We start from the raw sequence: 13,936 nt of genomic DNA on the forward strand, positions 1-13,936 counted from the left end.
GGACTCCTTCACAGGTATGCTCTCTCACTCTGACTATATCTATACTAAACCTCAAGTTCCAAAGGACCATGTCTGAGGTCATACTGGTTACCTGGAATCATCACTACTTCACAAACCATGACCTCAAATAATCTGGGAGAGTGCTAGTTGTCCCAGGCCAAAACCATGCCAACGATCATTCTCAGAATTTAAATGAGTTAGTATCAGGACATGGGCCACAGTTAACGTACTACGAGTCCCAGCTGGCACAATATCCATTCTAGATCCCATCTGCCCATCTCTTTTTTTCTTTTTTTTTTTTTTTAAACCTTGTTTCTTTTCAGTACGATAAAAACTAGAAAGGCAGAGAGATAATCCTGTGATTCTAATGCCCTAAACTAAGGGCATCTCCAAGCACCCTTATGTAATTCCAGCCTTTCATATGGTTTACTGTGTTCAGAGTTTCACCAAAATCAAATTCTGACATTATGAAAAAAGAATACTAAAAATACTAATTAAGTTCTTTAAAAACATTAACCTTTTGTCTTTCATTTTTCTTCCCTTTCTTTTTTCCTGACCTCTCCTTTCTTTTTCTGTGCATTATTTCTTCAGTGTCTATAAACAGTCTTGCCTCCTCTTTCTCCGACTAGCTAATACGCACTGTTGTCTCTGTAGTTGTAATATGCTGGTATGAAAAAATGACAGCACCTTGCTTTTAAAAATACTAAAAAGTTTGGACATGTATTTCACTTCACCTTTAACTTACAGTATTTTGGGTGGCAGAAGGAGAACCTACCTTTGGTTTCTATAATAACATTCAATATGTCACCTACATTATTAACATCAAATACAAACACACTCTTTTTTTTTTTCCTCTTTCCCATTCTAACTTGAAGTAGATCTTAAAACTATCTATTTTCTAAAAACCCATCTCAGTATCACTGAGAAGATAGTTTTGCTTTTCATTCCTACAACGATTACTTTGCTGACCACTTTTGTTTACTGTAAGACTAAATGATGAAGTTTAACATCACTATCATTATAAAAGCCTTCAACTGGCAGTCCATCTACATCAGTAAAATTCTATGGCCTCTAAGGAAGAGCAAAATCATGTGGACAATCGTGTTTGCTTCAAGCTCGCAACCTAACAGCTTCAGAGATACGCTGCCTGTAATTATGAGATTGGAAAAAGAAGTCAAAGCTTCTACATTAGATTGTGAAATCTGATTTCTGAATTATTATCGTTATTGTCCTCCTCCCCCTCCCCAAACCTCTTTTCCCCTCAAATCAATGAGCAAAGATACTTAGACATCTAAGGATTATAAAATTTAAGACCACTTACAAGAAGCTAAATAATATTTAGTATCTTTTTCTGCCTTTACTTAAATGGGTATGTCACCAGTTGGCTGGTGATGAGCTTTGGCTCCATCATCCCCACACAAATCTGATCTTTTACCTTCTGTTCCAACGCAAGCCGGTACTTCTGTTCTACCCTTTTGCATTTGTTGTACCAACTGTTTTCATCTGTGATGAAAGGAGGACCAATGTTCTCTGGAGTACTGCCTTCACTGCCACTGCTGCCCAGCGTTCTTAGCTCTTCTTCATCACTGCTGATGCTGTCAGAACTGAAGGATTGTATTTATTAGCCAAGTGAAAATCTGTGTTTGTTAAAATACAAATTCCACTTCATATTAAAACACCACAGATCTTGAAGATATCTAAAGCTCTGTAAACTAAAATTATCAAAGTGTTGGGATAGGACAGATCACCAAACACAACTTATATTTCAAGCTTTTATTTGTACAGCCACCTAAAGAATCATAATACACTATCTAAGGAAGTGATGACTTAATTGTTCCTTCATAAATTCAGGACAAAGAGTAGTATCTTAAAATAGATTTTATTTGTTTCTAAAAAAGCAGAAAAATAAAAAACTGATTGTCATTATGCTAGACCATGCTAAATTTTAATGAGAATGTATAGTTATGGTTATAACAAAGACCATGTGCCTTTTATTGCAGAGAACATAAGTATCTCCTTACATAGCATGCAGATTCATTGTTAAAATATCTCCATATCATCCAGAATCAATGTATGCCAAAGAATTCAGACATCTGTCTCAAAACCAAAAATTTTAATTTACCCCAATACCAATTTGAAATCTTCCCTTACAGCTATGCTTTCCACTGCATAAACAGCATTTACTAGTTTTTTAAGTAGTGATTCCTGCAACCCCAGGATCCTGCCATGATGCAAATTCTACTTTAACTGAATCATGCAATTTGTTGTTAACATGTAAGCTAGTAAGAACTTCAAGAGAGTAACTAGGATGTTCAGTTGTACATCTTCAAGACTACTCCTAACTCCCAACTGGTTCCTTCATTTCGGCAAAACTAACAGTACAACACATCCCATTAATTTCCATGCCTTTTGGAGATGCCAAATCGCTATCTGATCTGTTAGATAGCGATCATTCTTTTTATTATTAATCATACAGCTGATCAGAGGAGTAAAATGTAGCTGGAAGGTCAGATTATATACACAAATGCTCATGATTTTCTATTATGTGCTAACTGCTCATACTGCATACTGCTTATCTGTCATATCTTACCATTTACCAGGGCATATATAATTTTTATTTACAAAATAACTACTTTTAAGTTTATGGCTACACAGAAAAGGCCCAAGAGAAAGGACAACTTGCTCTCTGATCTTCAGAGGAAATAAAAAATTTGTTCCCTGCTGAACTGTGATTCTAATCCAAGTAAACAAAGTTAGCATGACTCACTCTGGTGAGTCATGTAACAGTTCCACCAGCCTGAAAGAGAAAGGTAGCTGAGTGTACAGGTTTGTATTCAGATATTATTTTGAATGTGGAACGAAAAGTAAGAGGTCCAGTATAAAGTAAAATTTCGCCAATGAAATAGAATTTAAAAAGCAGTGTAAAGATAAAAAGTACCTTTGGGTGAACTTCAAGTACGGTGTATAATCTATGACAGCTGGAAAGCTGCCATCCAATCCCTCACCCTTCAGACAAAAACTGATAAAACAGAGAAACAATGATAAGCTTATAACAAGAAAATTAAATGACAGTGACAGTTGAATGTTACCAAAGTGAAATTTGATTTTTCTTAATTTTTTGGTAATAAGAAAGGCCTAGACCTTTTAACATGGAAACCCTACTCAGCCAAGCTAGACTGTTTAATATTAAATGGGAGGCACTGAGCATATTACAGGATAATGAAAACCACAACAAACAAAAATTCCACATTCCAGGGAACTGATCAGGACAAGTGGTACAAACCCTAATTTTTAAATATTTGCTTTTATTCTGAAAAGACAGATGGATCGCAAGGGAATAACAGGAAAAGAAAAGCTAGCTGAAGCAAGAGAAACAGAAGAGCTATGGATCAGCTTAGAATCTTCAGTATTTAAGCTCATTTCAAGTGTTTCCAGAGTGCACCACGCTACTAACTTTAAGTCTAAAATCCGTTCTCAAAAATATTTCAGTCATTCTCCATCAGATACTTTCTGGTGCTGGGTTGCAGGAAGATGAGGAACATTAATGATACTAACTTTCAGAAAATGTTTTTAAATGGCTGTAGCTTTATAAAGCTCTCATCTACACTGTGTTCTTTCTGTACTGGATATAAAAGATTGTATCTGAATCACATTTAATTATCACAGAAGTGACAAAATTAATTATGCTTTCACAAGGCTCATATTCCTCACTCCTCCTATCTTTGCCATCAAAAAACAGATTCTAGTAAGACACAGCTTTTGCTAACTTAACTGCACAGTGCCATTTTTGACAGTGCAGTCACTTTAATAGTATTTGGGAAGTACATCTGAAGGGTTCTTTTGCTCTAAGAAAAGAAAAGCAAAGAAAACAAGAAAAAACACCCCTGCAAAACCACAATTATTTTAAGTAGATACATAATTCCACACTGTTGGGGGGAGGGGAGGGGGGATTAGATTTTATTCTCACCTGGGTTCCCCCATTTCCATCCCAAAGTCTTATTTACAGTTCCACATAGATAAGCCGGTCAACATTTATAAAAGACTGTTTGAACGGAAAAAAAAATCTCAAATAGAACATGCAAAGAATGGCTACAACTTCTGAGCCATTCAAACCACGATACTATGAATTATATGTGGCATAATAGAAATACTCCTGTAGCACTATGTTCCTATTTTGCTGAGAGAATTTCTAGGTTCTTAAAAGCTGCATTGACCAAAACTCAAATGTCTCCAACGAGAACCAATCATCGTTCTGAATATTATTAACAGATACCTGTAAACATGCTTATATTAGAAATCAGAGGACAAAGGAAGAACAACCACACTCATACAACTAAGCTCTCACAGAGTAGTATGTACCACTGAGGCTTACACGAGACAAACATAGTCAACTGATGATAATTTATGGGAGAATTTACACACTGCAGACCTACTCTTGCTATGTTTCTTATTCATGCATAGCTACAGTCCTTCCAAGTATAGTGCTAATACAGAAGGAGTTTAATTTCACATACTGTAAAGCTTAAACTAATAAAGTCTGGTACGATTTGAATTTTCTATACACAAGGCTAGCTCTCTTATCATCCTGCAGCACACTTCCGTTCCCGCAGAACATATGCTGAGGATGCAGTTAAGCCAATCTAATGAGTAAGTGCTGGCAAAAGAAGCTATCCTGCATTTTCAACCTCTATTTCCCCGTTTTTTCTTTCTTTTTCTATTTTTTTACACTCCAGCCAGATATTCCCTTTCCCCTCCTTACAGTGGTATTTGCACTTAATCTGATTCCATAACTCAGCCACGAAGACCTGAATTTTTAGGGTTTTTTCCCCTTTAGCATCCAGTTGCAGTTCCACAGGCGGCTGAACTAAATGCTTACTGCCACCAGAAAGGGAAGACATTACTCAATCCTTTTTATGCCTTCTCTTCTCTAAGCCTTATGGTCCCATCATCTCTGCCACTAATAGGATGCTTCTGTGAAGCAAACCAGCTAACAGCAAAAGAACTATGCCTTCTTCTTACTAGGTATGTTTTTTTTTTTTAACTCTTTAACAAGTTAAGCTGGCTCACAGAAGGGTCAAACAAGCCTCAAAACTGGGGTAAGGGTACATAAGCAGGAATAAATCTCCAAAGGCCTTTTGGCAACAGTCAGTCAGTCAGTGCATCCAGTGACACTATGTGCTGTTTTCTGCCAGTTTATCTCCTAAACTGGTTTGTGACAAGCATTAATGCTGCTGCAGGGTAAATATTAACAGTGCACTTTACAAGAGGTTGGAGAAAAGCATCATCACTCTCCTTTTCCCTATGCTGTATTATGAAACCCTTCCCCGGTGGCTCTGTATGAGGCTAGGTGGGTTCAATCAAGCATATTAACAGGGCCTTGCATCAGCCAGGTTTGATTTTTTCATATGCACTGTAGCCTTTATACCTTACTGATGTTTTATATACATCTATTTCAAAAAAATTTTTTTCAATATATACACGAAGATGTTTTTTATATTATCTAGGTTGTGTGGTTGCACCTTCATTACCCCAAAACACAAAATTAATCATTTAACAAGCACACAAAAGTCTAGCTAGAGATTGCAAAGGTAAATTTATGTAATCTGATGATACTTTGCAGTTTGGCTGCAGTGAATTATAACACAAATTAGTATTAAATGGTCATTTGTAGGTTAAGCCTTCAAAACCTAGAACTGCTAAACGTACATAGACCTTCTACATATGCAGTTACAATGCTGTCATTCAGTACCAGGGCATAACCATGTACTTAATTACACAGTTTTTCTTTCAGTTTAAAAATACCTTTAAAAGACTCAATTGACTGTAAGCTTCACTTAATGGGTTTGATATATCTTCTGCAATTACACTTATGATTGCTTTCAGGATTTTGATACCTGAAAGACAGACTGTGTAATCATGCAGCTATATAAACTATGGCCTAACTCTGTTCTTATCTAGAAGAGCCCTTCAAGATGTCTCTCTCTCCCCTTCCCCATTTTTCCCCCACGTAAGTATCATCTCTCAAGCTATCAAGGAATCTGACAATGTTTTCCATAATGCATTGATTTATAAGTACTTTCCCTGAGCATTTTGTTATGAAGCATGCAAATATAATACCTGAAATCAATTGCATTGAGTCCCAACAGCATACCAGCAAGCATATTTGCTTCTTCACCAAGAACAATTGCTCCATCCTCATAAAATCTCCTTCAATAAAAAAGAAATTAGTTCAGTTAATACCATTTTCTCTCAAATAATAACATGTTCTTCATAGTTACCAGAAAACTAAAGAAATACAGTTTAAATAAAAACAACTCATGTAAACCCCAGGGGCATTCACATTTCATTTCAAATAAAGCAAACCAATAGACTCCACAGCACAAAACATCACAATCTTAGAGCACATAAAAATTCAGACAGAAGCAAAAAGAATTTACAATATTAGCCCTAAGAAATAATTGAACATGGAAAAAATGCAATGAAAATGATGAAGATATCTTATACTTTACTGCTGAAATGAAGAATTTTTGTCATGTACATAAAAAACCCAATTATTCCATTGTATGAAAAAAAAAATTCTCTCTCATAATTGTACTTGCAGGCTCTTTTAAAGTTCAACATTCACTCTTTATTCTTAGTATTTAGTAATTTTTAAAAAAATATTTTCACAAATCAGCTATTGCCCAGGTAGCATACTTTTTCTTAAAATACTGCATGCTGGGAAGATACATGCTGCATCCAGTTATTCCAAGATTTAAAATTTTCATTATTTGAAGAAAGAGTGTTTTCTTAACACTATTTTTTATTGTAAAACACCTGTTCGCCAAAGTTTTAAAACTCCATGCCTTGATCTCAAAATATACTTCACATACCCTGGTACACGCAGACTTATGATGGCTGCTTGAAAACAGTGACCAACACAGCAACAATTTTAAAATCTGTATTCCCTCACCACCTCCCCATTCTCTCCCATTTATTCTAATTTTCTCCTCCCAGATACCACAGAAGCTACTTCCAGACAGAAACATTCCAGGCGCAGGGCAGACGAATAGGACCCACCATTGCCATGCATGGCCTTGCAAAACGGCATTTGGCCTGTTCAGCCAAGTAGCACACAACTTTAATTTCTGTGTTAAAGTACTCTTTGTAGAAGCAGAGGCAGAAAGGTCACTAGAATTCACCTGAGCATTACATATGGAAACAGGGAAACCAAGAGCTGTTCAGTACACCAAAGGCAAGGTTGAAAGGTCACTTACCAGAAATCAAGATGCACAGTCCACCTATACATTCCAGCAACATATGATTGCAAGAATGTGCCAGATCATTGAATTCAACCTATCTTTCAGACAAATACCAGCAATGCTGTCCTACCAAAAGCTCCATCTGTTTTAAGAACTGCATGAAAGCATTGGGATGGCTCAGTGAGAGCTCGAACGGGCTGCATGGTGAACATCCAGCAAAGACACATTTTGGGGCACAGCTCCAAAGATTGAGCTTTGTTATAATGAACACTGTCAGAAGTCCCACTTTTGCAGTTTTGTAAGAGACATCCATTTGCTGTAAGGAAACAAGTTGTCCAAGACCTTGGATGTTCTCAGCAGAAGCAAGAAATCTGGAAGACTTCCTCTGGGAAGACAGAGATTATAGTCCTGACACTGAGACTATGATGTACAGACTCAGCTCTCTACCCTCTGACTTCAGGAAGGGCACCAGGAGGCTAAACTGGCCACTGACTGAGACAGAATACTGAGCTAGATGGACTTTACGGTCTGACTCAGTACAGTTACTGTTATTTGAGAACCAACAGCAATGCTCCCAGTGCAAGCTGATTACAAACCATTTCACTGGCATTTCTAAAATCCCTGCCAGGTACCAATTTGTGCAGTGTCCAGTTTATCTTGTAAAATGGTGCCTAGGAAGTAATTACACAAAAAGGCAGGGCATACTTTTAACGGTGAGTTACAGATGCTAGCCTGTCAGTGGCTACTTCTTAAACCAGCTACAGTAATCCAGTCAAAATAACAGTCCCCTCAGAAAACTCACAAATATTCTTTCAGTGCTATGAAGTTGACATGTCACAACAGAACAGTCTGCTTTAATTCAAGAGTCTGTGCTGACCAATTTGTTAGGAAAAATAATTCTCCTAGACTCCTAGCGCACCTCAAATTGGAAAGGACCCCTAAGGATCATCGAGTCCAACTCCCTTCTCCTCACAGGACAGCCTAAAACTAAGCTGTGACTAAGAGCATTGTCCAGATGCTCCCTGAAATCTAAGCAGGACTGAAGAGTCAATGGGCTTCAAATATGTCGCATTTGGAACACCCTTCCAAGAGTAATATGCAGATCCAGCACTTAATAACATGGTCCTTCATTAAAGGACTATCCCTAAGGATCAGGCACCTAAACACAACAGCGAGGTTTAAAAAGCACTAGTAGTATGATAGCTGAAACTCATATTCTACATACATGCATGTGTAACATATTATATTTATAGTTATATAAATAATTATTAAATATACATACAGCACAATACATAATTTAAAATGTTAAATATATGATTCAAAGCATCACCAAAAAATCAGGCCACTTATCAGGTATCCAAAATCCACATGGGAAAAGAGAGTGCCCATTATTGCTAGTGGATTTAAAATCCACACTACCAAGATCTGAAACTAACTTCTACTTCCATTAGATGTATTTCAAATATTACTTCAAAACAAACTTTGCACTTACTATGTTTGGAACGCAAGAGAGGTTGTTTCCAAAAGCTACACCACTGAAAGAACACTCAAATATATTAGACTTTAATATGTTCAAAGAAATGAATTTGAAACTGCTAATAAAATAATATCACCATTACGCACTAGCAAACAAACCGCACTAGCAAACAGGGACAAAGAACGTACTACTTAACTACATAGTTTGTGACCTTCCTCTTCTTCCTCATCTCCCCCTCAAAAACCCAAGTGACTTTTCAGTTTGAGGTAACATGAGTAAATCTTTTCCAGAAATCTTTGTTTTATGAGCCTCTTGTCTACTGTAAATGCAAGCAAATCTGGGTAAAATAAAGATGGCAGGATTGGAAACTTCAACATAATGGGATGTTTACCTAGATGTGTTTCAAAGTCACCATAATATTGGCAAAATATATGGAGATCTGTGGACAAATGGTATTACAAACAGAAACAATATTCTAAATGAACAGAAGTCCTTCCAGGGAAAATCTTATAATTCTTATTGTTGAACTAGCCCATTTAGTATGTCTAAAACTTTTAGAGTTCAACATGAGGTACCATAACATATTACAGACTCACTCATATTCAGATGACTTCATCATAAATCTACAAGACACACTTGTTACAGGATAAAGCATCATATAATAATCACATTATCTAGAATCAGTCCAAAACTGCCAGAGTATTTTCTACCACAAAGCACATTCTTGTCCATAACACCTTTTACCATTAGAAGGTACAACAAAAATCTGTTACACTTTTTTCATATTACATCAAGAATCTTAGCTATGCCCGATCACTAAATTCTGTTCTTCTATATTTCTCAAAAACGTTCCTGGAATTCTCTTCCTTCCTTCTTCAGGAAAAGTTTCTACAAAAATTATTTTTTACTGAGTGTCTAGGGCTTTGTTCCTTCTTTAGAGAGGTCTTTTTTCTCTTTTGACCTTTCAAGAACTACAGACTTATTTCAACATTTTTAAAATCACAAATCGATACTCAATTTTGCATGCTAAAATCCAATCAATTGATACCAACTCCAGATACCTTTTACTAGGTTACAGCTCTTTTGCTAGTGACATTCTTTCCTATACAAAGTAAGTGGAACATTCACTACCAAACCCAAGTCCCTCATGTAAGTAACATTTGCTAAAATATTGCAAAAATAAAAGTCTTAGAGACCTGGTCGTTTTGAAGTCTCTCAGAGCTGTGGAAATATATTCAGACAAATGCTTTTCCATAAGTGCTACTCTGATCCAGGCTCGACCCTGCAAGAAGAAACAGATATCAAATATTTAAGTATTATAGAATGAAACACTTATTTTTACATCTGAAAACAAATACAGTTGATTTACCTGGGTGAAAGGAACTGATTAACAAAATTACCACTAAACAGAAATTGTTGCGAAGATGTACTTCATTGATAGTAATAACTGAAGTAGAAAATGCATCCTTACAATTAAACTTTATTTTAAAATAAAGTTCTCCAAAATTTGAAGGGGAAAAAAAAAGGGGGTTGCCTCCAGCCTCTTGAAAATCTCATGTGCATAAATGGTCGCAGATCAGGGCAGAAAGCTTTTCATTTTAAAGACAATGGTATTGGAAGCATCCAATCAGTTCCACTGTAAAGCAACAGTAACCTACCCTCAAGGTGATAAATCAAGTAAGATTTATCACAAGGTAAAGTAAGAATTAATTCTCTGTGTTCATTCAAATATTGGTGGAATCAATTAAAAAAAAATTCTAGCACATTGACATATTTTTATTATGTAATTTGCATAAATTATTTTTTTCCCTTTTTATAATGATGTAAGGACAGCATTATAGAAGGTGCACATGATATACAGGAATGAAATCAAATCTAAGAGGCCTAAAACTTGTAGTCCAAAAGCAGAACTTCATTCATACAGTTCTATCAACAACAGCAATAGCTTCAAAAATAACCTTTAGGAATTTATCTTGCACTATGTTTACAGGTCTAGTGCACAGGACTGTAGTAGAGAGAGACACTTCAAATGGCTGCCGTAGTTATGACTGTCAGTATGAGAACACCAGGAACATTTCTTGTAACCCACATAAACTTCCAAATAATTATATTAGTAAGACATCTTTCTGCTTAATATATCTGGTGCTTATTGACATCTAGCTGAATATCACTACAGACATTCTACCAAAACCACCTGTAGTGGATTACAATCCTACTTTTACTTTATATAGATCTAAATCAAACTAAATTTATCATGACAGGCAGATTTTAACCAACAAAAAAATTCACTTTAATAAATACCAACAACACAGCAAAAACTTTAACGTAGAGTGCACTAAAATTAAAAGGACGTTTATCTGGATAGTTGCCTTTATGTTGCAGTTATTTAGAACATAGAATCATAGAATGTTAAGGGTTGGAAGGGACCTTAAAGATCATCCAGTTCCAAACCCCCTGCCATGAGCAGGGACATCTTCCACTAAACCAGGTTGCTCAGAGCTCCATCCAACCCAGCCACGAACACTTCCAGGGAGGGGGCAGCCACAGCTTCTCTGGCCAACACAAGTGAAACAGTCAAATCCTGGTGCTCCTGCCTAGCTACCGAGTAAGGTCTACGAAGCTCTGGTGAAAACAAGGCTAACCAGCACTGCCAAACCCTTACTAACAGCTTCCAGGCTGAAGCCGACACCCATCTGGACCACCAGTAAAACTGATGCATACCACTGCTTTTTGTGTTGACATGCCTCCAACCTTTGCAGATATGGACATCCAAAATACTCCCACATGCACCTTTAAAAATTCAGCACCACTCTCCACACTCACTGCACAAATTAACTTCTTTGATACTATTTGGCATGGAGATTTCCACAGAGTGAAAGAAAATTTTAATGTATTTATAAGAGTATTTCAGAAAATAGCTTTGCATCTTACTATCTACTGAATTTAAATATTCATATCTATTAAAATATTGGAATTCAGAAATACCTTTAATCTTGAATATAAACAATACTATCATCAGATTCTAGAACACGAGTCTGTCCACAAAGTATTTGGAAATAAGTTTTCCAAATTATCTGAATTTCCAGATCACAACAGGAGCAAGAAGGAAAGCTGCATGACTTAGATTATCAGTCTGCTTACTCCATTACATTGAATGCTAGGAAAAGCATGTAATATTCTGGATAGGAAAATCAGTCAATGGCTTTTTGCCATAGAATCTAAAGTGTTTCAAAGCTTTCATGCAAATTACAGATCGGTTTACTATATAAAATTTAAAACTGAGTCTATACAAAACAAGAAAGGAGGAACAGTAGACATAGCAAATAAACTGTTCTGCCACACTATGGATCATCAGAATGGCTGCTCAAAGATCTACTAGATTCATAGTGCTGCTTGATCTGAGCATCATCTTTTCTTGGAGAAAACTGTGGTGGCATATATAACTGTAATTTAAACTGTATTAGCCACAGTCATGCCCCTGAAAAAAAACCTACAAAGTTTTTGTACATAACAAGCTAAATACTTCCACCTCACCAATGAAACCAACTGTGAATAATCCAGAGTAACAAAAATCCAGAATAACAAAAAATCTGGAACTACATGGTTTTTAAAATAGTCATGGAACACAGTTTGGATACATGTTCAAACAACCAATTCCAGATCATATAGGAATAAAAAGAATTAAAAACATTAATTTGTGCATCCTTTTATACTACTTATACTTTCAAGTCAGAAGGTTCTCAGTTATCAATCAAGGCTGTTTTACACAGAAATGCAAGCTATTGAAAAGCATTCCAATCTAGTAGAAAGAACTTGTAATCTCTGTCCAACAGTATTTTTGTTGTTGTGGGGTTTTTTTTGTTTGTTTGGGTTTTTTTGTTTGTTTGTTTAAGATGTTGGTCTATACCATCTCACAGGACTAAGACTTAACGACAGGTCAGTTCAAAGCTTATTCTTATTCAGTTCATATGCATATGGACACATCAAATTGTTACTTCCTTAACATTTCCATCATACCTACAATCAGAAATCATGATGTCATTTCTACTTAGATCCTTTAAAATGATAGATCTTTATTAGCAAATAAATATATTAAAGGCTTCCTGCACAATCACACCAACAAACTCAAGGGTTGATCACACCTTTTCTATTAATGCATAAATTCTATACAAAATAAAATTATACTTAGGTGGGGTGGGTGGGAAAACCACATTTCTACAATTTTAAAATATTTATTAGGCCTGACCATGTGAACTTAATTTCCCTCAACATACTGCATTTTCAAAAATTTACGTAAGTTCAAAAATGGGAAGGCAATCATTTTCTAATACAACATGCTCACTGAATAGAGAATTTGAAATTTATTCTACTGTCTAACATAAATTTAAAAAGAAACATACTCAAATTTAGTGGGTTTTTTTTTAAAGTAAACATATACTAGGTACATATAAAAAAATAATTATTTGAAACAATGAAAAATTTTGTGGGGCAAGCTTAGTAATAGGTTTTTCTTCTGGGTACAGAAATGTCAGCTATATTTTACACAGAAGAAACAATGTAATAAAAAAAAGTCAATTTGACCTTTTTCTTCCCTACCTTAGCTCTAGAAGAGCCGACATTCTCCATGTTCTCAATACTGCAGATGCAATTGTGAGAGACTTTTCGGCAAGCTACTCGAATGTAGTCCCAGAAACTACGAGGACTTTCATAGCCGAACCAGGTGATCTGACCTTAAATCAAAATACAAGATATGTAAAGATTTATGAACCTCTCTCTCTGCTTATTGGAGATAAGCATAATGACAACACTTCCCTATAGGTTGCCTGCACTGACAGGATTTTATACTAGCAAGTCCATAAATGCCTACTGAGAACTGGCTTACAGCTGCATTATGCAGCAATCCCTGATTTGAAACCAATGCACAAAGCGAAGTTTGGGGCTTTTGTGTACATATGTGTATTTTGTTCGGTTTTTACTTGTTAGTATGCTAGAATACTACTCAAGAGTTCTTCACGAGACTCTTAAATCACACACACACTGTTGTGACTTAAAAATATGATGCAAGTATTTCTGTTATTTGTTTCAGGTAGTACCATGTGTTTTACTAATACAGTAAAGAGAATTTTATTCTTTTAACAAAATAAATTTTATATATATATGAAAAAATAAAAGAACACTGTTTCCTGTGGTAGTGCTATCTTTCTTTTGGGAGCAGAGT

The 13,936-nt window shown here is 35.8% G+C and overlaps 1 protein-coding gene across 1 annotated transcript in view; it reads right to left on the reverse strand.

Moving 5' to 3' along the window:
- The window catches only part of RUNDC3B (RUN domain containing 3B), a 57,352-nt gene that overhangs the window by 25,845 nt on the left and 17,571 nt on the right, over positions 1 to 13,936 (reverse strand). The window contains exons 3-7 of the mRNA XM_075419414.1: positions 13,315 to 13,448; positions 9,915 to 10,000; positions 6,118 to 6,207; positions 2,939 to 3,019; positions 1,436 to 1,604 (exon numbers count right to left, since the gene is read on the reverse strand). Coding sequence (XP_075275529.1) covers positions 1,436 to 1,604; positions 2,939 to 3,019; positions 6,118 to 6,207; positions 9,915 to 10,000; positions 13,315 to 13,448 — 560 coding nt within the window. The remainder of the gene's footprint in view (positions 1 to 1,435; positions 1,605 to 2,938; positions 3,020 to 6,117; positions 6,208 to 9,914; positions 10,001 to 13,314; positions 13,449 to 13,936) is intronic.

Source organism: Opisthocomus hoazin, chromosome 4 (genome assembly GCF_030867145.1).
Source record: "Opisthocomus hoazin isolate bOpiHoa1 chromosome 4, bOpiHoa1.hap1, whole genome shotgun sequence".
Taxonomy (NCBI): domain Eukaryota; kingdom Metazoa; phylum Chordata; class Aves; order Opisthocomiformes; family Opisthocomidae; genus Opisthocomus; species Opisthocomus hoazin.